Below are 24,041 nucleotides of genomic sequence, written 5' to 3'. Positions count from 1 at the left end.
AAAGTGTTATTTTAAGGTGTTATTTTCAAGAATAAAAAAAGCCACTCCTTTTACAAGCACTATAGATTTAGGTTGTTGAGCAGAAAACTTGGCCCTTTATTCTTGAAAATAACACCTTAAAGGAGTGGCCAAGTTTTCTGTAATCCACAGCCTTTAATGAAAATTCTGCCTGGCTACTTAGGAGGTTATCGGTTGGAGTTGGGTTTTCTCCGTTTCATAGTTAGTGATTTTAAGTTTGCAGTTCCCATTAAAAATCAAATGTAGAAGTTAACTGGGTTACATCAGCCTTTGAAATTGATTTTCCCACTAAATGATCTGTCCAAATATAGCCTGGACCCGTGTACCCCATATTTATTGGTTTGCTTATTGATTTAGGTTCAATGGCAGTATATCTTCTCTTGGATTGAGGATATTATGATGTCTGATGACCAACAGACATCAGACAATATGTAGCTTCTTTTTTATGTTTGTGCTTTTGTTCCTGCCACCAATTAATTTGAGCTTCATAAATTTCTTAAACCTATTTCAAGTATTCAACTTTTGGTTACAGGTGCATGAAGCTATTGCAAGAGAAGAGTCTCAAGAATTTCCTGAGGGGATTGTCATTCAAGAGATTCGCCGTGGCTTTTTACTTGGAGGTAGACTTCTAAGACCAGCAATGGTTAAAGTCTCTATAGGGCCTGGCAGTAAGAAATCCCCCGTGGCCACTGAGAAATCGTCAGGGTCACCTGGAACAGCTGCTTCGGTAGAGAATTGACAAGTTTCCACACAGAAGCTGAATTAGATGCAAGGATAAGACTGCTTCAATTCTTTTTTGTGGCATTTCTTGTTTCAAAGTATTGGAGTGAACAACGTCGTCTTCTATTGGACATTGGAGGAATATGCTTTGAACTGCACTCGTCGCCTGATAACAAAGAGCAAGGAACTAGTTATTGCATAAGATAGACCATAATAAAAATATTTAAAAAACAATAGATGAGTTTCAGACTCAGGTGTTTCATTACCTTACTCCGATCAAGTACATGGATAATCTCATTTGGTGTTTCAGACGGACTAGCCACCGCCTGCGCAGCCACCTCCTACTCGCCCAGACCGCCCCCTGAGCCTGCAACACCGGCTGACCCACCATTCCAGCCGGCCTCAACCAAATTCCATCACAGCACCGATCCAAACCGGCCAGCAGCCCTGCTCCAGCCTAGTCCGTCCTCCTACCCACGCGGCCAGCCCATCTGCAGCAGCGCCTCCGCCAACGCTCGGATTGGCCAGCCGGGATCCGCTCGTCTCCTGCACCGGTCCCAGCCCCGCCCCGGCGCCCATGCCCAGCCCCAGCGCCCCCGCGCCCTCGTCCAGACCGGCATCTGCACGAGTTTCTTCTTCCTGCAAACCGAAAAACAAACAGAGAGAAAAGAAAGAAGCAGAGAAAGAAGAAGAGAGGAAAGAAAAAGAGAAAAAAAAAAAAAAACAGAGAGAGAAAAAGTAAACCGGCCCAAAGAAAAGGTCCGGTCGGAAAAAAAAAGGGGGAATCCCAGCCCGAAAAAAAAAAAGAAAGAGAAGGGCCCAAGTATAAACCCGGCCCAAATAAAAAAAAAGCAGGCCCTGCAGGCCCAGAAACGAAAAAAAAAAACAGAAAAAGAAAAGAAAAAAGAGAAGGCCCAAAGAAAAGACCAGGCCCAAAAAAAAGAGAGATCAAAGCCCATTGCTGAAAAGGGAGAGGAAGCGGCCTAGTTTTCTCAAGCCCAAAAATATCGCTACGCACGCCTGCATCAACACGCGCGTGTGCTAGGATTGTTTTATTTTCTCGAAATCAAGTATGTTTTCTTTATTTTATTTTATGATTTTAATCAAGTATGTGAATTTTATTTTCTATTTTTAAGCATGCTTTTTATGCCTTTATTATATTTTGTTATTAAGCATGTTTAGGTAGATAATTTTGATCATTTAAAGCATGTCTTGTTATTTATGCTTTATATGATTATATATTTTATTGTTTATATTTTATTTTTGAGCATGCCATATATATATATATTTTGTTATATATTATTTATGAAATTTGAGCATGCCATGTAGTTTATTTTTTTTATATATGCTATGTTCTATTTATTATTAAATGTGTTATAATTATTTTTGAAATGCAACATATAAAATTCCATTTTGCCATGATAATGAAAATTCATGCGCATTATACACACACTTACTGTGATAAAGTGTTTTCACATAGCATCGAAAAAAAAAAATTTGACCATTACGAATCTTGGTCTTGAAATCTAATTCATACGTTTGGAAAATAATTCACGTGGATGTCTTTATGACTGCGTAATTTATTTCTTCTCTCTTGTTTATGTAAATGGCTGATCCAACTCGACCTGAATTTGACATTTTGGACTCAGACGGACTTGAGTACCACCGTTGGGTTTCCGATGTGGAAACTGCCTTTGTGGCAAGAGACTACACTGCCACCATTACCGACCCCAAAGATGATGAACTATCTAACAAGGTGAAAGCAAATGCCTTAATGTTTCTGAGGCGACATATTGATCCTAGCCTACGCTGGGAGTACCTTCAGTTGAAGACACCCAAAGAACTGTGGGATGCCCTTAAGGGACGTTTTGGGAACATTCATGACACCTTGCTCCAAGAACTGACCGTTCAGTAGAATGAAATCCGCTTGCTTGACTACAAAAGGGTCAATGACTTCAACAAGGACATGTTGTGCCTAAAGTGAAGGAATTGATGGATTTCAAAACTTTTTAATTAGTGCGGAATTAGTTTAACAATTAAACTACTAACTAAACATAAAACCCATTCCTTTAACCCATGATCTTAGCTTATTGTGATATGTATATAAACATAGCATGCATAGTAAGGAAGAACAAAGAGGGAGTTTATGTTCTACTCACCCTTGGAGCGTGATTTTAATCTGATCCAAGTGAACCACCAAAGTTCCTCTCCTTGATCTCTCCTTGTGTGTGTTTCCTCCACCTTGAAGCACCTTGAATTAAGAACTCCTTCTTGTGCTTGTAATCTCCTCCTTGATGTAACAAGTAAAGCCACAAAAATATATGGCCTCTAAGGATCTTCACCAAGTGAATCAAGAGATGAAGAAAGATGAAAGAAAAGAAGAAATTATGCAAGTGTTCTTCTTTCCTTTAATTTCTGAAAAATGGACCAAGAGAGAACTCTCTTTCTCTCTCTCTAATCTGAAAATAATAGTGTGGAGACACACTTATTTCTTTGTCCATGCTTTCCCTTTTATATAATAGGAAATAACTCCAATTACTAAAAGAAAAATATTGACTTTCATAAAGCCAATATTTTGGCTGGTCCATACATGTTATTGGGCACTAAAAATGTGTCTTGGGCTTTCATTTAAATCTCATTTAGTGAAGCCCAAGTCCACACCAAAAAACCCGACAATCGTTTAGGCCCAATAGGTTCGGTTTTACCCGAAATCCTAATTATGTTCAAATAATAAATCTAATTAATTATTTGCTCATAACCAACTCTTGTTTAATCTTCTTCATATACAATCTCAAGGATCCACTTATATGGTGTGCGATCTCTTAGGTTCTAATTAACAAGGCAGTGAAGTTTATAGAAGCCATTCTATTTTGTTTACGAATCAAAAACTCCATTTTTGATTCTCCCTTGTTATTAGGATAATAAATGTTTATTAATCCTCGGGGACTTCACAAGTCATGAGTGACGTCTTGCAACATATCATGACTACCCTAGTTAATGTAGAATGACAAAGAACCTATTCAATTGGAATTACAATACAATACGGTCATTCTCTAACACGATGTTCTAAATCACATCATCGGGGTATGGAATTGATATGTCAATCCCCTAATGTGATTTTCATTCTCATGTGATTCTTAGAATGTGATTATAAAACTCCTTTTTAAATCTCATTCAATGCTTTGGCCAAAGACTCATTGAATCACATCTTTGAACATACACCTTATTTACTTAAGGATAGAGATTCCTTGTTGTACACTCACATGTCTCCATGACCGAATTGATTATACCAATGAATGCATCTATTATATCCATTAAGGGACACAATATTATTGCATCATCAAGAGATAATCCATTCACTCATAAGACAACTATAATGTCTCAGGTCAAAGGACTAATTTGTATTATTGCAATTTAGAGTTCAAGTTTGACATGTAAGTAAGACTCCATACAAGAACTCTAATGATCGCGTTCAGTGTACTCTTTAAGTTAAGAGCACCCACATACTTGTATTAGTGTCTCTACACAAATGACAAGAGACATATCATCCTCCATATTGAGCATACATAGTATGTGCTAGTCTTTCCGGATTATCAATATCCAAGTGATAATCCTATGAGTAGGAACCTTTTAGGATCAGAGTGTGAAAGAGTAAAGGTCTCACATATCTAACTCTTTAGATTACTTTCTCTTTAACTCATATTCCTCGGACCTTGTTCAATCAAATATTAAATATAAGCAATGAACAATAAACTTGCCCTTTTGATTAATAATAATTACAATAATAATTACATCAAAATGATTGTTTTAGGACACAATTCCTTCATAAAGGCACGTCTAAATTTCTATGGAAATGAACTCACAGAAGATGATATGATCCAGAAGACTCTTTCCACTTTTCCTACTTCAGCCATTATACTAGCAAACCAGTATAGGCTGGAGTATGATAACAAAACAATCACAACCAACAAACCAGTATAGGCTGGAGTAAACCAGCAAACCAGCAAACCAGCAATTATACTAGCAAACCAGTATAGGCTGGAGTATGATAACAAAAGAATCACAACCTTCAACAAGCTGATCAACCTACTACAAGTGGCTGAGAGGCATAATGAGGTTCTGTTAAACAACAATGTCAGGCCTGTTGGAACAAAGAAAATTCCTGAGGCTAATTATGGCAAAGTGAAAGGTGGAAAGAACTCCAATGCAAAGAGGGTTGGACGTGCTGATCCCTACCCACGTGGTAACAATGCACCACGTGGCAAGGGACATGGGGGTCGTGATATGGGCCGTGGAGGCCCTCCCAATGTATGGCGCAGAGATGGTGGTGCTGGCCCTAGTGGTCATGGAAACAAGGTGCAAAGGGCACCTAAGAACCCTTCAGTCAAACAGAATAGAGTTGGCAATGAACCATGCTATAGTTGTGGAGTCATTGGGCATTGGTACAAGAACTGCCAAGCAAGCAACAGAGTAGCAGCCAATTACAAGAGGTATAGGGAGTCTAAAGAACAAGAGGCTCACTATATGGAAGAAGGAGGCCATGACCCAGAAGTCAACCTCACAATTGCAGACTTTAATGGCAACAAGGAACTTGCTCAGTCAACCGATGCCCCAGATTTTGACTGATCTGCTTTATTTACTTTATTTTCCAAAAACAGTTGTGAAGGCATAATGCCTCATTTTTAATTAGACTATTACTTGGTCTTAAAGTTTATTTCAATAATGGTTTGATGAATTAGAACAAGACCTTGATTTGATTATCGTTGGCTTATTAATAAATTTCAAATTTTATTCTGAAGCACTGAATTTATTCAAATTTATTTACTACACATATTTACAGGGTTCAAAAAAGCACTATAACGATGTAAAGCAATACATCTAGAAAAAAAAAATTACTAGAATGAAAAGATTATCATTCTACCTAACATAGAAATACTCTAAAGAATATGAGATATATTTAATGTCACAGACGCTCTGTATGCACCAAGAGCTAATCGAACCTTGTTAAAGATTCAAAGATATTCGTGCCAACGATTATCATGTAGAAACACACTGTGAGAATGGAACTGAATACATTTATATTACCTCTAATGAATGTGGAAGGAAACGCATTTTAGAGAAACTTATGAGTCAATCTAGTGGACTGTACCTCACTACGATTCAGATTATTGAATACCATGCTGTCACCAACAATGAAATGTGGGACACTGACTCATACAGGCTTTGACACGACCACGTAGGGCATCCCGGTCGTGACATGACGATCCGTATTTTAAAGAACTCATACAGACATCCCTTCATTCGAGTTAAAAATAAAATGGGAGAAAAATCCGCCACACTGCAATGTGTTGGTCCTAGTACTACTCAAATGCAGTCATTGCTTTCTGAAGTACCAGAAACACTACCTCCATCCTATTATGCCTCATTGACTATTTCAAAGGCACATCACTTGTTTTGCAAAGCCTGCTCTTTAGCAAAAACAGGAACGAGACCTTCCTATGCTAAAAATACAAAACATTCCATTCTTACAAAGGATACAAGGAGATATCTGTGGACCTATCCATCCAGAATGCGGACCATTCAAGTACTTTATGGTTCTGGTGGATGCTTCGACACACTGGTCACATGTCGTTTTATTGTCCACAAGAAATGCTGCATTTGCAAAACTCCTAGCACAGATTATACGCTTAAGGGCTCACCACCCTGATCACCCTATCAAGTCTATAAGGCTTGATAATGCTGGACAGTTTACATCAAAAGCATTTGATGAATATTGGATGTCTATTGGGATCGATGTAGAGCATCCTGTACCCTATGTGCATACACAAAATGGTCTCGCAGAAGTCACCATCAAAAGGCTACAGATGGTGGCAGGGCATTGGTTATGCGCACCAACCTGCCTATATCTGCCTGGGGTTATGCAATATTGCACGCAGCTTTACTTATTCGTTTCAGACCTACTGCTAGCCAACCATTTTCTACGTACCAGTTGGTAACTGGATATGAGCCTGACATTTCACACTTACGCATATTTGGTTGCGCAGTATATGTGCCTATTGCGCCCCCACAGCGCACCAAAATGGGTCCTCAGAGACGATTAAGTATTTATGTTGGATACGAATCCCCAACAATTATCCTCTACTTGGAACCCTTGACAGGCGATCTCTTTACCGCTAGATTTGCGGATTGTCACTTGATGAGACAGTCTTCCCATCGTTAGGGAGAGATAGGAAAAAGGATTTTCCAAGGGAACGACAGGAATTATCGTGGTTTGTCCCCACTCTGTCTCATTTTGGTCCCCGCACTTCACAAAGTGAAAGTGAAGTGAAAAGAATAATCGATCTTCAGAACGTAGCAGATTCGATGCCTGATGCGTTTACTGATATCACAAAAGTGACGAGATCACATATACCAGCTGCAAATGTGCCTGCAAGGTTAGAAGTCCCCAACAAGGGCCATAGTGCTGCAGATAGAGGCACTGCAACCACACTTAGTGGAGGTGTGGTTGAGGCCGTGGCTCCCCAAGGAAGAGGGGGAGGCCACTTGGTTCGATTGACACTCACCCAAGGAAGAAGAGGGCGAGTAAGGCACAAACCAATCATCAATGTATAGAATCCCTCTCATGAGATTGTCTCTGATTATAGTTATGTCCATGAATCAATACTAGAGGACGATCCGATGTTTAAAATGATTCCAGAGAACAAAGAAATCTCAAAGGATTATGAGAATGCGTATGAGTTGATAGAAAAATCTTCCATACACATTGATGATATATATTGTTGCTCAAGGAATCATAGAGCACGATGATATCGAACCACGCTCTGTTGCAAAATGTCAACAAAGAGCAGATTGGCCTAAATGGAAAGAAACAATCCATGTAGAATTATATTCTTTGACAAAGAGACAGGTATTTGGTCTGGTAGTGCTAACCCCACCAAGTGTAAAGCCTGTAGGACATAAATGTGCCTTTGTCATAAAGCGTAATGAGAAGAATGAAGTCCTAAGGTACAAGGCTCGCCTTGTGGCGCAAGGTTTCTCACAACGCCCTGGAATTGACTACGAGGAGACATACTCTCCCGTAATAGACGTTATAACGTTCCGCTACTTAGTTAGCTTGGTAATTTCCGAAGGACTGGAAATGCAGCTTATGGATGTGGTTACTGCATATCTCTATGGGGATCTAGATTCAGAGATATCTATGAAAAGTGCCTGATGGCCTTACATTACTGTCACGCCCCGGATTTTGAATGATAAATTCAAACCCGAAACATGAATAATAACAATTACAATTAAACGTCCTGAATTTTTTCTCAATATAACCTCACCACACGATACACAAATTCCAAATCTCGAAACCTCGAGTTCATTATTACAACTCACTCTTACAAAGTAAAATTGTAAAGCTCAAAATGAGCATGACATAACTTACAATAGAAGGAAAGGAAAGTAATTGCTGTAACTCTCAACTAGCTCGATCTCCATCCTGATTTTCCTAACCTGCAGGATTATCCGCTACACCATTTGAATAGTGTACCGGGATTGCAACAATACAAACCCGGTAAGCTTTCTGAAAGCTCGTATGAGTAAACAAAGAAATTGCACAATTTAAGTTATGCATAACAACTCAAACATCCTCAGCACCATCTTACATTCAACCTCAATTTCTTAACCAAAATCAAGCATCACTCATCCTCTTCACCCAACCCATTTTATAAAATAATTATGTATTCATGATCACGAGTAATTCAACTCGCAATATTCATGTCATACATCAATTTTCAAAAGTGTATTCATGATCACGAGTAATTCCACCTACTCGCTACTTTCATGTCATACTGTATTCATGATCACGAGTAATTCAACTCGTTATATTCATGTCATACTTCAATTTTCAAAAGTGTATTCATGATCACGAGTAATTCCACCTACTCGCTGCTTTCATGTCATACTGTATTCATGATCACGAGTAATTCAACTCGCTATATTCATGTCATACTTCAATTTTCAAAAGTGTATTCATGATCACGAGTAATTCTACTACTCGCTGCTTTCATGTCATACTGTATTCATGATCACGAGTAATTCTACTACTCGCTGCTTTCATGTCATACTATGGCAGACAGACTAGAGCTCTAACTGAATCGTCGTAATGTGTCACCTTGGCCAAGGTTCACGCTTACGAAGACCTTGCCTCAATCATCAATGTGATGATTTTACTCAACATTTTAAAAAAAGCAATTAGTCCACACGACTCAATCATCCCACTTTACTCAATTACTCTTCATCAAAATCAACTCAACAATATACAATGATTTATATTATTGAAAGAGTAATGCTTGAAATTGTAAATCAATCACATCAATTCCACACTTCACCAAATACCCCACATCCCATATATATTTCACGTAAATATATATATACGTAGTCACCCTCACAGGAATGACCACTAATACCAACTATAGTTCACATGCCTTTAAAATCGAGAAATTCATTTTATATTTTAAATACATTTTACTTACCTATGGACTGTAGTCGATCGAGCCCATATAATTCAAAACAAATAGTTATTTTCTTAAAACAATTTCCACAATATCACTATAGAATTCATTCACTGAATTTCGGTTCGTAAATGAACCATGTGCGATTTTACTCACCTCGATATTCCCGCTGCGTCTTCTTAACAGCTCAATTAACAATCTCACGAATCGTCCGCCAAATAAATCCATCGATCACCTAATCCAATAATGATCTTAACTTAGCCAACAACTCAAAAGCACACATATACGGAAATCCAACGGTCAGATTCTAAATTAATGATGATCCAACGGTCGGATTCTAATTATACGATGATCCAACGGTCGGATCGAAATTATACGATGATCCAACGGTCAGATCCTCACGGATCGCCCTTAGGATCATCCTCCAAAATTATCACAAAGATCCAACGGTCAGATCTTCTTGAATCACTCTAACAAACATCTCCATAAAATTATATGAAAATCTGACGGTCGGATTCTCACGAATCGCCTTCCGAATCACCATTTCTCAATTATACGAAGATCCAACGGTCGGATCTTCGCCCGTGACCACAAAAAGTCATCAGGACAGTCATACGATCAACATATCTAAATTTGAAGTAAAACCGACGGTCAGATCTTCGCATATCGTAAACCGAAATTAATACGTAAAAACCGAAACCCTAGCATGCATCAACTTTCTCCAAAATGACATTATAATATATCCAGACGACCGTATCGATGCGTAGATGAATAAACTGAAAACAGAACACAAAAATATGGCCGGACGCGCCGCCACAAGCTACTGGTCAACCAGTGGTCAACGGCGGCGGTCAACGCCGGGTCAACCACCTCCGATGGCAAAGTGACCAACTACAAACTTGTTCAAAATGAAGAGTAGATCAACTTTCATACCTGGAGCTAAGCGAGATTCGGTCTAGATCGTCCTAGATCATGCTTGGAAGTTGGATTAATCTCGGCCGTCGATCACGTTTCCAGATTGAATCAGGGACGTCGAATCTTCAACTCGTGATCTTTCACTCCACCCTCAAAATCGTAGTGCAAGGAGGATATGAGGATGATCAGGGGGAGGAGGAGATCACGAAAATGGGAAGGTTCGGCCCGTGCAACGCCGGCACGGCCAAGATCCGATCGGGTCAAAAGCTAGGCTCGGGGGGGCTTTGATCCAGCAAGGGGAGCGGCGGCTGTGCAAGGCGAGGCCGGAGGTCGACTGGGCGTGCTGCGGCGATCACGGAGAGGGCCGGGTCGTGGCCGGAGGAGAAGCGACGGCGCCGGAAAAGTCGGGTCGGGTCGAGCGGTTCGGCCGCGTAGGGAGGAGAGAGAACGGAGAGTTTGGGGGACCAAATTGCAATTTTGAGAAAATTTCGTCCTTCCGAAAAATTCAGGTTTTCCACCTATTTATAGAAAAATCTCAATTTTAAAATATTCATAACTTATTCATACGAACTCCGAATATTGCGTTCCACATATGCACGCGATCGTATCGACGAGCTCTACAACTTTCATGAAGGAAGTTTTCCCAAATTTTGAACGTATAAAAAGTCACTTTTTGAGATCCCCTAAATAACGTTCGTTTTTCGAAAATTAATCGTTCGAACTAATTCCACAACTTCTCCGAGCCTCGTACTCGCTCCCACTATCGTGAAATCATTTCTAAAAATCCACGGAATTTAATTTGGATTTTTCGGGGTATTACAATTACCCAAGTCAAGTGACTCTAAACCACGGAGTACGTTTGCAATTAAGTTGAAACGCTCACTTTACGGAATGAAACAATTCGGGCAGATGTGGTATACCCGTCTAAGTGACTACTTGATTGGAAAGGGATATAAGAACGATGAAGTATGCCCTTGTGTATTCATAAAGAAAACAAGTTCCGGATTTGCAACTGTAGCTGTATATGTCGATGATATGAACATAATAGGTACTCTTGACAAAATAAGAGAAACCGCGAGCTACTTGAAATCCGAATTTGAGATGAAGGATCTTGGGAAAACTTGATTCTATCTAGGCCTTGAACTAGAACACCGAGTTTGTGGAATACTAATCCACCAGTCTGCGTATGTCCAAAAGTCAGGCGATATAACATGGACAAAGCGCATCCTGCTAGCACTCCCATGATCGGTCGAAGCTTGGATGCAAGGAAAGATCCATTTCGTCCAAAGGAAGATGACGAAGAGGTGTTGGGAGCTGAAATTCTCTATCTAAGTGCAATAGGCGCATTATTGTACCTAGCCTAATGTACTCGACCAGACATTGCATTCTCAGTGAACTTGTTAGCTAGATTTAGCTCAGCGCCAACACAGCGTCACTGGAATGGTATCAAGAACATTTTCGATACCTAAAAAGAACCATTGACTTGGGACTGTTCTTTCCCTACAGAGAGACAAGAGGGACCGCAGATGGAACTACAATCCCTAAAGGAAATGTTGATGGCGAAAGCGCCACTCCCTACACCGAAACGCCAAATGACGTTTTGGTTGGTTTTGCTGATACTGGGTATCTCTCTGACCCACATAAAGATCGTTCCCAAACTGGTTATGTATTTACCATTGGGAACACGGCGATATCTTGGAGATCAACCAAGCAAACCCTTGTGGCTACCTCCTCGAACCACTCAGAGATCATTGCTCTACATGAGGCGGTTCGTGAGTGTGTATGGTTAAGAGCTATCATTACACATATTCGAGGGACTAGTGGTTTGAGTTCTACCACTGAAAAGTCTACTTACATTTATGGAAATAATGCAGCTTGCATCGAACAAATGAAGCTAAGATATATCAAGGGTGATAATACAAAACACATATCGCCAAAGTTTTCCTACAATCAGCAACAACAGGGTCTCCTCAAGATTCAAATGAATCAAGTAAGGTCTGAGGAGAATGTGGCAGATTTGTTCACCAAATCACTGCCTAAGGACACATTTGAGAAACATGTGAAAAGCATAGGAATGCGAAGACTTTCCAAGCTCCCTTGATTAATGTAAGTATCAGGGGGAGGTGTAGACGTCAGGGGGAGTCTAACACACACATGTCATACTCAAATGTAAAAGGTGCATTGTGCTCTTTTCCTTCGACCAAGGTGTATTTTTTGTCCCACAGGGTTTTTATTGTTACTTGGCAAGGTTTTTAGTGAGGCAACAACTTATGCACCATTTCATCTTTGACTTGGCACAAGGGGGAGTGTTAAAGGAAAAACACATTATGTGCCTTCGCCAAAGTGATTGACGGAGAGGGAATCAAGCAATTAGTAATTACGATCAATCAGCATGGATTACGGACCAATCAGTAGTTAATGTCATCATTGTAATTGTTCCTTCCATTGTAATTCTCTCCCTATATAAAGGGGTTATGAAATGAAATGAGTAGACCAATTCCAATTGTCATTTTACTTTAACATACAAAAGGTTTTCACTGAGTTGAATAAAATAATCTACACATCTGAGGGCTTAGTTGGGATGGACTCTCACCTGAATGAACTGTTTTCCTACTTAGACATTGGGTGTCTCAATGTTCGTATCATAGGGATTTGTGGGATGGGCGGTATCGGAAAAACCACTATTGCACAAGTGGTTTTTGAAAGGCTAAGAGCTCAGTTTGAAGGTGATAGCTTTCTTGAGAATGTTAAACAGGAAACTGAAATGAAGCAAGGTAGTACAATTCATTTACAAGAGAAACTTCTCTTGAACTTGCTGAATAGTAATGTCAATGTACAGAACAGTAAAATGGGAAAAAACATAATTAAGCATAGACTATCTACTAAAAATGTGCTTATTGTTCTTGATGATGTGGATCGAGATGAATAATTGGAAACATTGTGCGATCGTACTTGGTTTGGTCTAGGGAGTAGAATCATCATAACATCCAGAGATGAACACTTGATCAGTGGATTTGGAGCAGATAAAGTATACAAGGTGAATGCATTAGCTGATCCTGAAGCTTTTGAGCTCTTTCGTTTGAAAGCCTTCAAAGAAGATGAGGTTGGAGAAGATTTTCTGAAGCTATCCAAGGAATTTTTGAAATATGCTAATGGCCTTCCATTAGCTATTAAAATTTTGGGATCGTCTGTTCGCGGTAGAAGTGTAAAGTTATGGTCAAGTTCATTGAATAGACTTAAAAAAAATCCTCCGGAAAGGATTATTGATGTTCTTAAATTTAGTTTTGATGGATTACAAAAAACAGAAAAGAAAACGTTTTTGGACATCGCGTGTTTCTTTATAGGAGAGAACAAGGATCGTGTAATAAGAATACTAGGTGGTTGTGACGATGAGGGTGTGGAGATGGATGTACAAGTTCTTATGGACAAATCTTTGGTAACTCTATTTGGAACAAAATTGTGGATGCATGATTTGATACAAGAAATGGGCTGGGAAGTTGTTCGTCGAGAAAGTCCTAATAATCCTGGAGAACGTAGCAGATTGTGGCTCCCAAATGAGATTATCCATGTACTTGATCGGAGTAAGGTAATGAAACACCTGAGTCTGAAACTCATCTATTGTTTTTTAAATATTTTTATTATGGTCTATCTTATGCAATAACTAGTTCCTTGCTCTTTGTTATCAGGCGACGAGTGCAGTTCAAAGCATATTCCTCCAATGTCCAATAGAAGACGACGTTGTTCACTCCAATACTTTGAAACAAGAAATGCCACAAAAAAGAATTGAAGCAGTCTTATCCTTGCATCTAATTCAGCTTCTGTGTGGAAACTTGTCAATTCTCTACCGAAGCAGCTGTTCCAGGTGACCCTGACGATTTCTCAGTGGCCACGGGGGATTTCTTACTGCCAGGCCCTATAGAGACTTTAACCATTGCTGGTCTTAGAAGTCTACCTCCAAGTAAAAAGCCACGGCGAATCTCTTGAATGACAATCCCCTCAGGAAATTCTTGAGACTCTTCTCTTGCAATAGCTTCATGCACCTGTAACCAAAAGTTGAATACTTGAAATAGGTTTAAGAAATTTATGAAGCTCAAATTAATTGGTGGCAGGAACAAAAGCACAAACATAAAAAAGAAGCTACATATTGTCTGATGTCTGTTGGTCATCAGACATCATAATATCCTCAATCCAAGAGAAGATATACTGCCATTGAACCTAAATCAATAAGCAAACCAATAAATATGGGGTACACGGGTCCAGGCTATATTTGGACAGATCATTTAGTGGGAAAATCAATTTCAAAGGCTGATGTAACCCAGTTAACTTCTACATTTGATTTTTAATGGGAACTGCAAACTTAAAATCACTAACTATGAAACGGAGAAAACCCAACTCCAACCGATAACCTCCTAAGTAGCCAGGCAGAATTTTCATTAAAGGCTGTGGAAGTTCTTTACTGTTTGGCTCCAAAAGATAGAGACACTAGAAACTACCCAAAAGTTTGAGCATGTACTGAGGCCTTCAAAAGTAAATTAACCTTGTCCCAAACTTGTAATTATTATTCAGTTGTGGAATTCATATTTTACATTATAGCAGAACCTCATTAGCATGTCACCATACACAATAGTTCCAGTGCAACAATGTTTTAACCCCAAGTAAAACAGAGACAGTAATTTTGAAAGAAGGAAAAGTGAAGAGAAGAAGATAGCTTCTCCTTCCATTGCTACAATTCAGAGCGTAGACAACATGCAAATGAGCTGTATTTGCTCCTCCAAGCAAACCAATAGTTAATCCACCTTCTGGTTAACTGGGGAGGTAAGAAGAAATATCCAATAAATTTTGTTTCATTCTTTTCTGCATTCACTTAATTATGCTACCTCATCCACCCTTCCCAAACATGAAGTAAACATTGGTCATCATAGAAAAGATCCATTATTCAATCGTCAAAAAGTAAACATAATCAGGATTTGTTTTTAAGATTTCTTTGTGTTCATCAACTGCTTCACCACAATGAATAAGCAAGCAATGAGGCATAATTCAATATCTAGAATATACGTTGAACCAAAACCTGTCACTTACCGAAGGATCAAAGGGTTTTCCCTTAGTTGGCACAGAGGCTACACGCAAGCTCCTCATAATCTCAACAAATTGCTTGTATATACCTTGGTAACTTGTATCAATCTTCTTCTCCTTTTCAGTTTCAGGTCTAATTTGTTGTTTTGCTCTCTCAAAATTGTCAACCATGGGCAAAAGGCTCTCAATTACTTCTCCTTGAGCATCAGTCCTCACGGTAAGTCTCTCTTTCTCAAATCTTTTTCTACAATTATCAAAATCTGCTTGCAAGCGGATAAGCTTTTCCTTCCCTGATGTTACCTCTGCAGATATAGATGATACTTTCTGGACTAATTCATTCTGCTTATTTTCTATTACTTCCATCCTTGCCTCAATTTCGGAGACAGTGTTTTCATCTTCATTGAAAATAGCATCCTTGTAAACTTTAAGGAGGGTCCTCAAACTGGGCAAATGTTGTTGATCTGCTCCACTAGAATCTACATTATCCTCTTTTGCATTCACCTAGAAATAAAATGCACAAGTATTTCATGTACAAGTGAGGATCCATATGAAAATAGCAAAGTGAAGTATAAACAGAAAAGATCAAATGAAGTATACATATGTAAGTTTGAAATGTCGGCTAATGGCTTGCGCAAATTACTGAGATACAAATATGGAAGGTGTAGAAACAGCATTAAGACTTAACCTAGTATAAACAGCCTGTGGCTGAAAGGGTCTAAAATGAGTTCAAGTCTGAGATTGTAATGCTTACTAGTTACTACAGTCTACCACTTGATTGGACTTATAGACTATTGATTGAAGGGAAATGAGAGGCTTATTGTCTATGAACATTCGTCTCAAGGAATTCCTAGTAGGCTTTGTTAAACTGGAAACAGGAAGGTACGAAGCCGCTTGAATGAACTAAAACACTTCACATTTCATTGATCTTACAAGAAGGGTTGAATTACATACTATGTTTAGCGAACCAAAGTCTGGAACTTCAGTGAAAACTTTGAGATCGGTACAAATAATTCTTTCAGCTACAACTGCCAAGGTATTAAAGCTAGCAAAACCAAAGGGAATGCTCGACCTTCTATTTTCAAGTTAACAAATACTTACCAACAGTGACAGGCAAGAAGTCTAACGTACTGCATTGCCAGACCTTACAAAACAAGCCACCATTTCCATAATGCAATTCAGATACAAAATTCTTGTTTCTTTTTTTACCAAAATAGTTCGATATCTACACAACTGGAATATGACCGGGAACAGAGTAGTGGGTCAAGCTTATTCAACTAAAGCAAGCATCTTGAACACATCCGTTGCACCAAAACTAAGCTTAAAGCTAAACCCATGACCATTTCCCCAAAATCCCGAGATGAATTAGGGCAACAAATTCACGAAAATAATCGAAAGCATAAAAATTTAGAGAAGAGAGAGAATTATCAAAGCGTACATACTGGGGGAACAGAGCCTCGAGCAGAAAGATGAGATTTGAAAAACGAGGCACGCCTGCTGCTGCTGCGGCATTGTAAAACTAAGGGGGCAGAGTTGGTGACTGAAAAGCATAGAAGAGGTTGAGGAGCAATGGGTTTTGACGAGAAGGAGGAAGCAGAAACGCGAGCAGGAGGTATGACCAAGTAGTTGTTTTGGATAAACAACGAGTTCGCCATTAGAGCTTTTCTTAAGTGACAAGACGAGCTCTGATTTACGAGTCTACCTCTGGCCTGGCCGAGTGTTCTGGAGGAGTACAAAGGGCTTAATTTCTCCGCCGATAGCTCAGCGGTTCCGCTTGACTTGGGTGAGACAGTACGGGTCATTTTTATTTGGACCCAACAGAACAGTGGAAGCGGATATGGGCTTAATGTAGACGAATTTGGGTTTCGGTTCAAATTATAAATTATTCTTTGTAAATATTTTATAAAGCAGTTCTATCGATCGCATTGCAATATTGTTCTGTTTGGTATTTTCAGAAATAAAAAAGAATATGATCAGTGGCACACAAAGAAATTTATGTACATGGAGGCAAAAAAAAAGGTTAAAGGAACAAATATGAATAAAACATAATTTTCAATGTTTCGATATTGATAATATTTTCAGTGAATACATATCCTAGCAAATAAAAGAACTATGAAAGTATGAATCAATATACTTTATTTTATTTCTATGTATTTGTCATAAAGTATACTCCCTACATTTCCTAGCAAAACAAAGATAATATTAGAACATTAGCATGCATTAAGAGGAAAACCCACCAGCAAATACAATCTTTTTGTATAAAGACTGAGCAATAAATAGATTGAAAGAGAATTAAAACCAATATGTTATAAACTAGAGAATAAGAAAGAGATATAATAGAGAGACAAATTATATGAGGAGGTAGAAGTGTATCATTCATTCTCATTAGGCTCATTTACATAGAAGTAAAATTTACATCATAAGGACATAACTAATAAATATTTACATGGACAGACAGACAGACACACACACACACACACACACACACACAAAGTATTTACAACACTTCCCATTAGATGTCCACCGATGAATGATATAGTGTTGGATGAGCTTAATGTTGTCTCGTTAAAAACCTTGTCAGGTAACAAAAATCTAGTGAGATAAAAGCAATTTTGGTCGAAGGAGAAAAAAAGTGTTACGCGCATATGTCTTAGGTAGCATAATTTTGAATGCTCATTTTAATGAGAATATCTTCCTTATTGATGCAAGCTTAATTATATATGTGATAAAATACATATATAATGATTAGTGAATATGGTGTGTCGATCACAGAAGTGAGACAATGCGTTCTTTGCATAAATAAGACTCATCATGAATTTTAATTCCTCTAAAGGTTAAAGTAATACTAATAAAACTATGATATTCTCAATAAATCTTATCTCATATGATAAGAGTAAAACTAATTTTATATGCTCAAATTATAAATAAAGACATTAACAAAGAATAACAATATAGGAGAATAACGATGGACACATTCACCTTTATAAAATATTTACAAACATTGGAAGTTAAGCATGACATATTTAGTCATCAATATCAATTTATACATTTGATAATGTCACGTATGCTTTATAATAGTTTTAGATAATTTCGCAAAAGTTAGAATATGTTGCTACTAATATCACGTGTATGATTGTTCAGCCTTCACATCACAATTAAATTCTTTGGTATTATTTTCATGGTGATGTGAGACATCTCAGTCTCTGTTTCCAATGTCTTTTATGGCGTGAGCCAGACTCTGAAGCAGCATGTTCACGTGAAAGTACTATTTCATAAATAATGCATTTTGAAAGGCAGAAAATTGCTTGGAAGTTTCGGTAACCCAAGCAGTACTGCAGTACATCTAGGAAATTACCTGTCTTTCTTCGCCAAAGAAAAGGACAAGATGGAGGTGTTGGAAAATGGCGGGAACTTCATTAGAAAGTTAAAGACTGTGGAGGAACCATTGCAAAAGAAAAGGAGGAAATGATTGATCGTAAGTCAAAACTGAGTGGAGCGTAGCGTGGGAATGTAGTCAAAAGCAATTTGAAGTTGATGTGAAATTCACACCCCCAGCTCTATTCATTTACCATTGTCAAAAGCAATTTGAAGTTGATGTGGAAGCTAATGGCCTTCCATTAGCCATTAAAATTTTGGGATCGTCTGTTTGTGGTAGAAGTGTAGAGTTATGATCAAGTGAATTGAAAAGACTTAAAAAAAATCATCCGAAAAAGATTATTGATGTTCTTAAATTTAGTTTTGATGGATTAGAAGAAACAGAAAAGCAATTTGAAGTTGATGTGGAAGCTAATGGCCTTCCATTAGCTATTAAAATTTTGGGATCGTCTGTTTGTGGTAGAAGTGTAGAGTTATGGTCAAGTGAATTGAAGAGACTTAAAAAAAATCCTCCGAAAAAGATTATTGATGTTCTTAAATTTAGTTTTGATGGATTAGAAGAAACAGAAAAGCAAACTTTTTGGACATCGCGTGTTTCTTTAAAGGAGAGAACAAGGATCGTGTAATAAGAATACTAAATGGTGGTGATGATGAGGGTGTGGACATGGATGTACAAGTTCTTATGGACAAATCTTTGGTAACTCTATTTGGAACAAAATTGTGGATGCATGATTTGATACAAGAAATGGGTTGGGAAGTTGTTCGTCAAGAATGTCCTGAAGAGCCTGGAAAACGTAGCAGGTTGTGGCTTCTCAATGAAATCATCCGTGTACTTGATCGGAATAAGGTATTACATAATGAAACACCTGAGTCTGAAACTCATCTATTGTTTTTTTATTTTTTATTTATTATGGTCTATCTTGTGCAATAACTAGTTCTTTGCTCTTTGTTATCAGGCGACGAGTGCAGTTCAAGGCATATTCCTCGAATGTCCAACAGAAGACGATATTGTTCACTCAATTGATAATGTCTTCTCAAATATGGACAGATTGAGATTGCTCAAGATTTGGAATGTGAAGTTTTCTGGAAACATCACATATCTTTCTAATGAGTTACAGTTTCTTGATTGGCACGGGTGCCCTTTGGATTCTTTCCCATCAGACTTCCAACCGGATAAACTTGTTGAACTTCACTTGTGTATTAGCAGCATCAAACAACCTGGGTTGCGACGTTGGATCCTTCTTTGCGAATCGTCGCGACTTCTGAACCGATGTGTTTGCTTGCGACCAACAGCTCTTCGTGGTTGTTCTGCATTTTTTGGTTCATGCCATTCAATTGCCCTTGTGTTTGTTGTGCCCCTAGCTCAAGCCTCTTGACCGAGATCGTGAACTCATCAAGCCGTCGACGGTCCTCCGCAAAGGCTTTTTCCATCTTCTCATGGTATGCGGCAGAATTCTGTTGAAGGATATTAAGCCGCTCTTCTATGGTCGCATTTTCTGGAACGAGAATAGGCACAAAGTCAATAGTTGTAACTGCGCTCGCGGCTACCTGGGTGATGCTAGACGTATCGCCAGCCTGATTAGGCTGGGCGACGGGAACTTGCTCGCCTTCAGTAGTAGGATGTCGATTTCCTCCTCGTTCAGTTGACATCTCTGTCGATGGAGGGTGGGGAGAAAATCTTTGGATTACCTGTTCTTCGGAAAGACCACGACAGTCTGCACGCGAGTGCGGTCTGTAACTGGAGGTCTTATGTTTCGGACAGTTAACGTAAACCTTTTGATAAGGGTTTGCGCTTGACTTCCCAATGGCTTCTGGAAGTCTGAATTGAATAAGTAGCTGAATTTAATAAGACACTGTGAATCAAGGTTTAGACTTGCGGCCCAAGTATAGTCGCCTAGACACAGACACAAACTTTCTTTCAAATCCTTTGGGCAACCTTACTGAAATGGCCAGGTGGGGGAGGGCGAACAAAAGAGACATAATCCATTTTGACATGAACTACTCCCACATAGTAGTTTAGGCCTATTTGCACGCACTTCTGGATTCAATAACCTGTTATGAACGTTGTCCCCTTTCTAGACACCATTTCACATAGGCTATACTTACTAAGATGAGAAAGATCATAAGTGTGAAGACAGTTCAACAAGTGTTAATAAAAACCGTCATTAACCTTAAGGGACCTGAACTAGGCACCAATAAGGAGTTTAGGTCAATATTAACAAAATAGACTTCACCTATTCCGTTATGATTCACAACCCCTTACTAACCTCATCTTCTTAATATTGGTGTGATTTACAGCTCGCCATGGGTCCCACTGGGCATGCCAAAATGTTTGGCTTCAGTTTTTCTTGAACTGGTCAACAGTCTCTTTTCTTGCGCGGTCGTGCCAGCACCGTTCAGATGAGGTCATCTGGGGTGTCCCTTGACCTGACTTCTTTCAAGCGATTGTTGACGAGGAGAGCACCAACCTCGTCGTGGGATTTTTTGTCCCTCGTGGCGAGGACTTTTGCTGAGCTTCTTCAAAATCACAATCGATACTCGATGTTGTAGATCGAGCAGAGCGAGAACTACTAGGAAGTGAGGAGAACTTGCTAAAGCGTGACTTTAGCTTGGCTGGAAGGTTTGGTGGCACTGACAGTCGGCTCTTGAGGAGACTAAGACTGGAGTGTGACTACCGTTTACTAGTCATTCGGACGGTAAACAACACTTACTCTCAGTTTTTACTTTGTTTCGATACTTTTTGTGGCCCTAAAAGTTGATTTTTTGTTCGGGTCAAAATTTGAGAAAATTTCCTTCATGAAAGTCTTAGAAGACGTTAAACCGAGCGCGTGCATATGTGGTACGTAAAAATCGGAGCTCGTATGCAAAAGTTATAAGCGAAAATGTGAAAATTACTGTTCATGGTAGATAGTATATATTTGAATTTTTACTGTTGGACCAGGTAACTTTTCATTTTTCTCTCTCTCTGCTCCTCCCCGCGTCTCTCTTCCTCTTCTCTGCAACTCCGGCCACCTCACGATTCCGGCCACCTGAGGACGAACGAGTGGCACCGTTGGACTCCTCTACTCCTACCCAATCTCCCCACGGCGGTAACTCACGGCGGCTACGCATCAGGTCCTTGAAGTTTCACTGTAGCAGAAGTGGTCAACGCTGATATTTTCCGATTCCGGCCGTCTCCGGCCATCAAACCGGCGTCGAAGGTTCGGTTTTTGCCAAGGATTATTTTGCCCCTAGCCTTGAGCCACGATTTGCAGCGTGGAGGAAGAATTGAAGAGATGAATTTCTGGGTTACTATTCACCGATCGGGTTCAACCTTCTCCTTAATTGTTGAGGTACTTCTACTCATTTTCTGACTTTGTCTCAGTTGAGAAAGTTGTTGGGTCTGTTGAGTAGGTGCTACTACCAAAGTTTGGTGGCCATCGGAGCTGGTGGCGGCAGCGGCGGCGCCGCCACTGTGGGCGGCGGCTGCAGCATGTAGGGCAGTGTTTTGATTCTAGTTTTTAGCCCATTAAATTGTATATATGTTGTAGAGCTTGTAAGTGAAGTTTGGTGAATTATGGAGGAGTTTGGAATTGTTTGTGAATTTCCGAAGTTTGAAGTTTTGTGATGGAATTGTTGGAAATCCGGCCGTTGGATTTTCCTCGTTTTCGTTGTGGAATATGTTAATTGAGGAATTGGTGTTGTGGGAGAGATTTGGGTTGAATTTGAGAAGTGATGGAGATAGGGATTTTCGAGGTTTCGTTTAGGTTCGTATTTATTTTATCGGATTGCTGTTTACGAAAATATAATTGTGTACAGGGCAATGTCGCGAGCTACGGCTACATGAAGGAACTCGTTTGCTTGGTCGCCCAATAGTACTGTGAGTGGACTTTTGTTTTAAATAATGATGCATGCGTTTATTTTCTTGAATTAATGCTTTACCTAATTAATATATTACTTTCGAGCATACGAATGGATTTCGGAAATTTATTTCGATTTATCACGTGGATTTGCTTTCAATAATGATTTTCATGAAGTAATTATGATTTATTCCGGTTATGAATTTCAGATATTAATTTGTTATGCTCGGATTCGAATTTATAATTTATGTTGATTTTGGCCGAATCATTTTCCGAGGTAAATTCCGGAATTAAATATATATTCTCTATTTGTTGATTTGAGATTTTTGGAAAGATTTTCGAAATGGGATTTCAATGAATTTATTTTCCTATTTATTTATCGACTTTCGGTTTTGGCATTGGGAATGCCTTGTTGTTGATCTAACTATTCTTTTAGCGTGTGGGACACGATGTAGATTTATGTGACTTTCTACGAGAATTTCTGGGTACGGTTGGGAATCGTACCCGTGTTTTCTTTATTCGCAGGACTTATGGGGAAGCCTTACTGATTTTCGATTTTTTCGTATGATTTTTTACCCGCCATACCTGGGTCGTCATATTTATTGCTAGCTAGCCTATTAGTACTCCTCCCTGCTTACTATGTGTTTGTGGGTGAGTAAGAGCAGAGCATGTGATGCTCCAGAGTGTGGGACACTCCGACCCGAGCCTGGGAGGCTCCCTTCTTTCGTATGGTGAAACTTCTTCCCCATATTTTATCGTTGCTTGACTAGCGGGGCTAGTCTGATTTTCATTATAGCCAGCGGGGCTGGTCTTATCTTCTTGAGAACCGAGATTTCGATTTTACAATATATATTTTTTTGAATATTGTGACTAGCGAGGCTAGTCGGTTTACTGTTTTGAAATTCTTGGATTTAAAGCTAATTGTGTTTTCTAATTGTTGCATGCATCGGTTTTTAATGAAATAAATGTGGGAAAGTATGAAATCCTTTTTCTCTTAAATTGTTTATTTTTGTCCACACACGCTAACGTTTTTCGTCTACTTTCCCCTGGGCCTTTCGGTTTCTAATGCCCAGTTTGCAGGCGTTATTAGTTGAGGTCGGGCGTAATTGGTTCGAGGCATAGTTGATGAATGGCTTCCGCACTTCTTTGTTTGGCTCTGATCTATTGTGGGTTACTGTTTTGGGTAGTCCACTTTAGGGGTGACTCGACCAGTTCTCGGTAGAGTTATCACTAAGGTGGGCCCCGCCGGGCCACCTCAGATTTCAGGGTGAAATTCGGGGCGGGTCCTGTCACCAGCCATACCAAACATAGCCTATATATATGGATCACAACCCGCCAGTTTTTGAAGTCAAAATCTAATGAATTAAGTTGCCCAATCAATAAGCTGATCATGTAAATAGGAAATTGTAAATATATTGGGCTATTACAATTCAACACATGCTTTCTCAAGGTCACTAGGGGAGCAGAAGGTGCAGAGAATTGGGAAAATATTTCTCCTGCCTTTCCGGTGGCTCAAGGCTATAAAGGAAGATTGAAGAATCGGATCACCAAGAGGAAATCAAGGAAATCACGCTCACTGATCTTGAGATAAAGGTGTCTTTTTAAT

General features: G+C 39.2%; 1 protein-coding gene and 1 pseudogene across 1 annotated transcript; one reads left to right on the top strand and one right to left on the bottom strand.

Moving 5' to 3' along the window:
- The first annotated feature begins 12,732 nt into the window (after positions 1–12,732).
- On the top strand, positions 12,733–13,984 carry LOC133742789 (TMV resistance protein N-like; annotated as a pseudogene).
- LOC133744091 (uncharacterized) lies at positions 13,844–17,000 on the bottom strand. The gene is made up of 3 exons (XM_062172221.1): positions 16,664–17,000; positions 15,231–15,725; positions 13,844–14,191 (listed from the first exon to the last, which is right to left on the bottom strand). Exons 1-3 carry the CDS (start codon positions 16,874–16,876, stop codon positions 13,985–13,987), a joined length of 915 nt encoding a protein of 304 aa, XP_062028205.1. The 5' UTR covers positions 16,877–17,000; the 3' UTR covers positions 13,844–13,984.
- Positions 17,001–24,041: the final 7,041 nt, after the last annotated feature.

The sequence above is a fragment of the Rosa rugosa genome, chromosome 4 (assembly GCF_958449725.1).
Source record: "Rosa rugosa chromosome 4, drRosRugo1.1, whole genome shotgun sequence".
Taxonomy (NCBI): domain Eukaryota; kingdom Viridiplantae; phylum Streptophyta; class Magnoliopsida; order Rosales; family Rosaceae; genus Rosa; species Rosa rugosa.
This window is presented reverse-complemented; position numbering and strand designations above follow the sequence as displayed.

Excerpts from the sequence above, each read along its gene's own strand:
- LOC133744091 (XM_062172221.1), bottom strand. The coding sequence starts at position 16,876 with ATGGCGAACTCGTTGTTTATCCAAAACAACTACTTGGTCATACCTCCT. Across the intron at positions 15,726-16,663 it reads CTCGAGGCTCTGTTCCCCCA|GTGAATGCAAAAGAGGATAA; the intron begins GTATGTACGCTT and ends TTTTATTTCTAG. Across the intron at positions 14,192-15,230 it reads GAAAACCCTTTGATCCTTCG|GTGCATGAAGCTATTGCAAG; the intron begins GTAAGTGACAGG and ends TTTTGGTTACAG.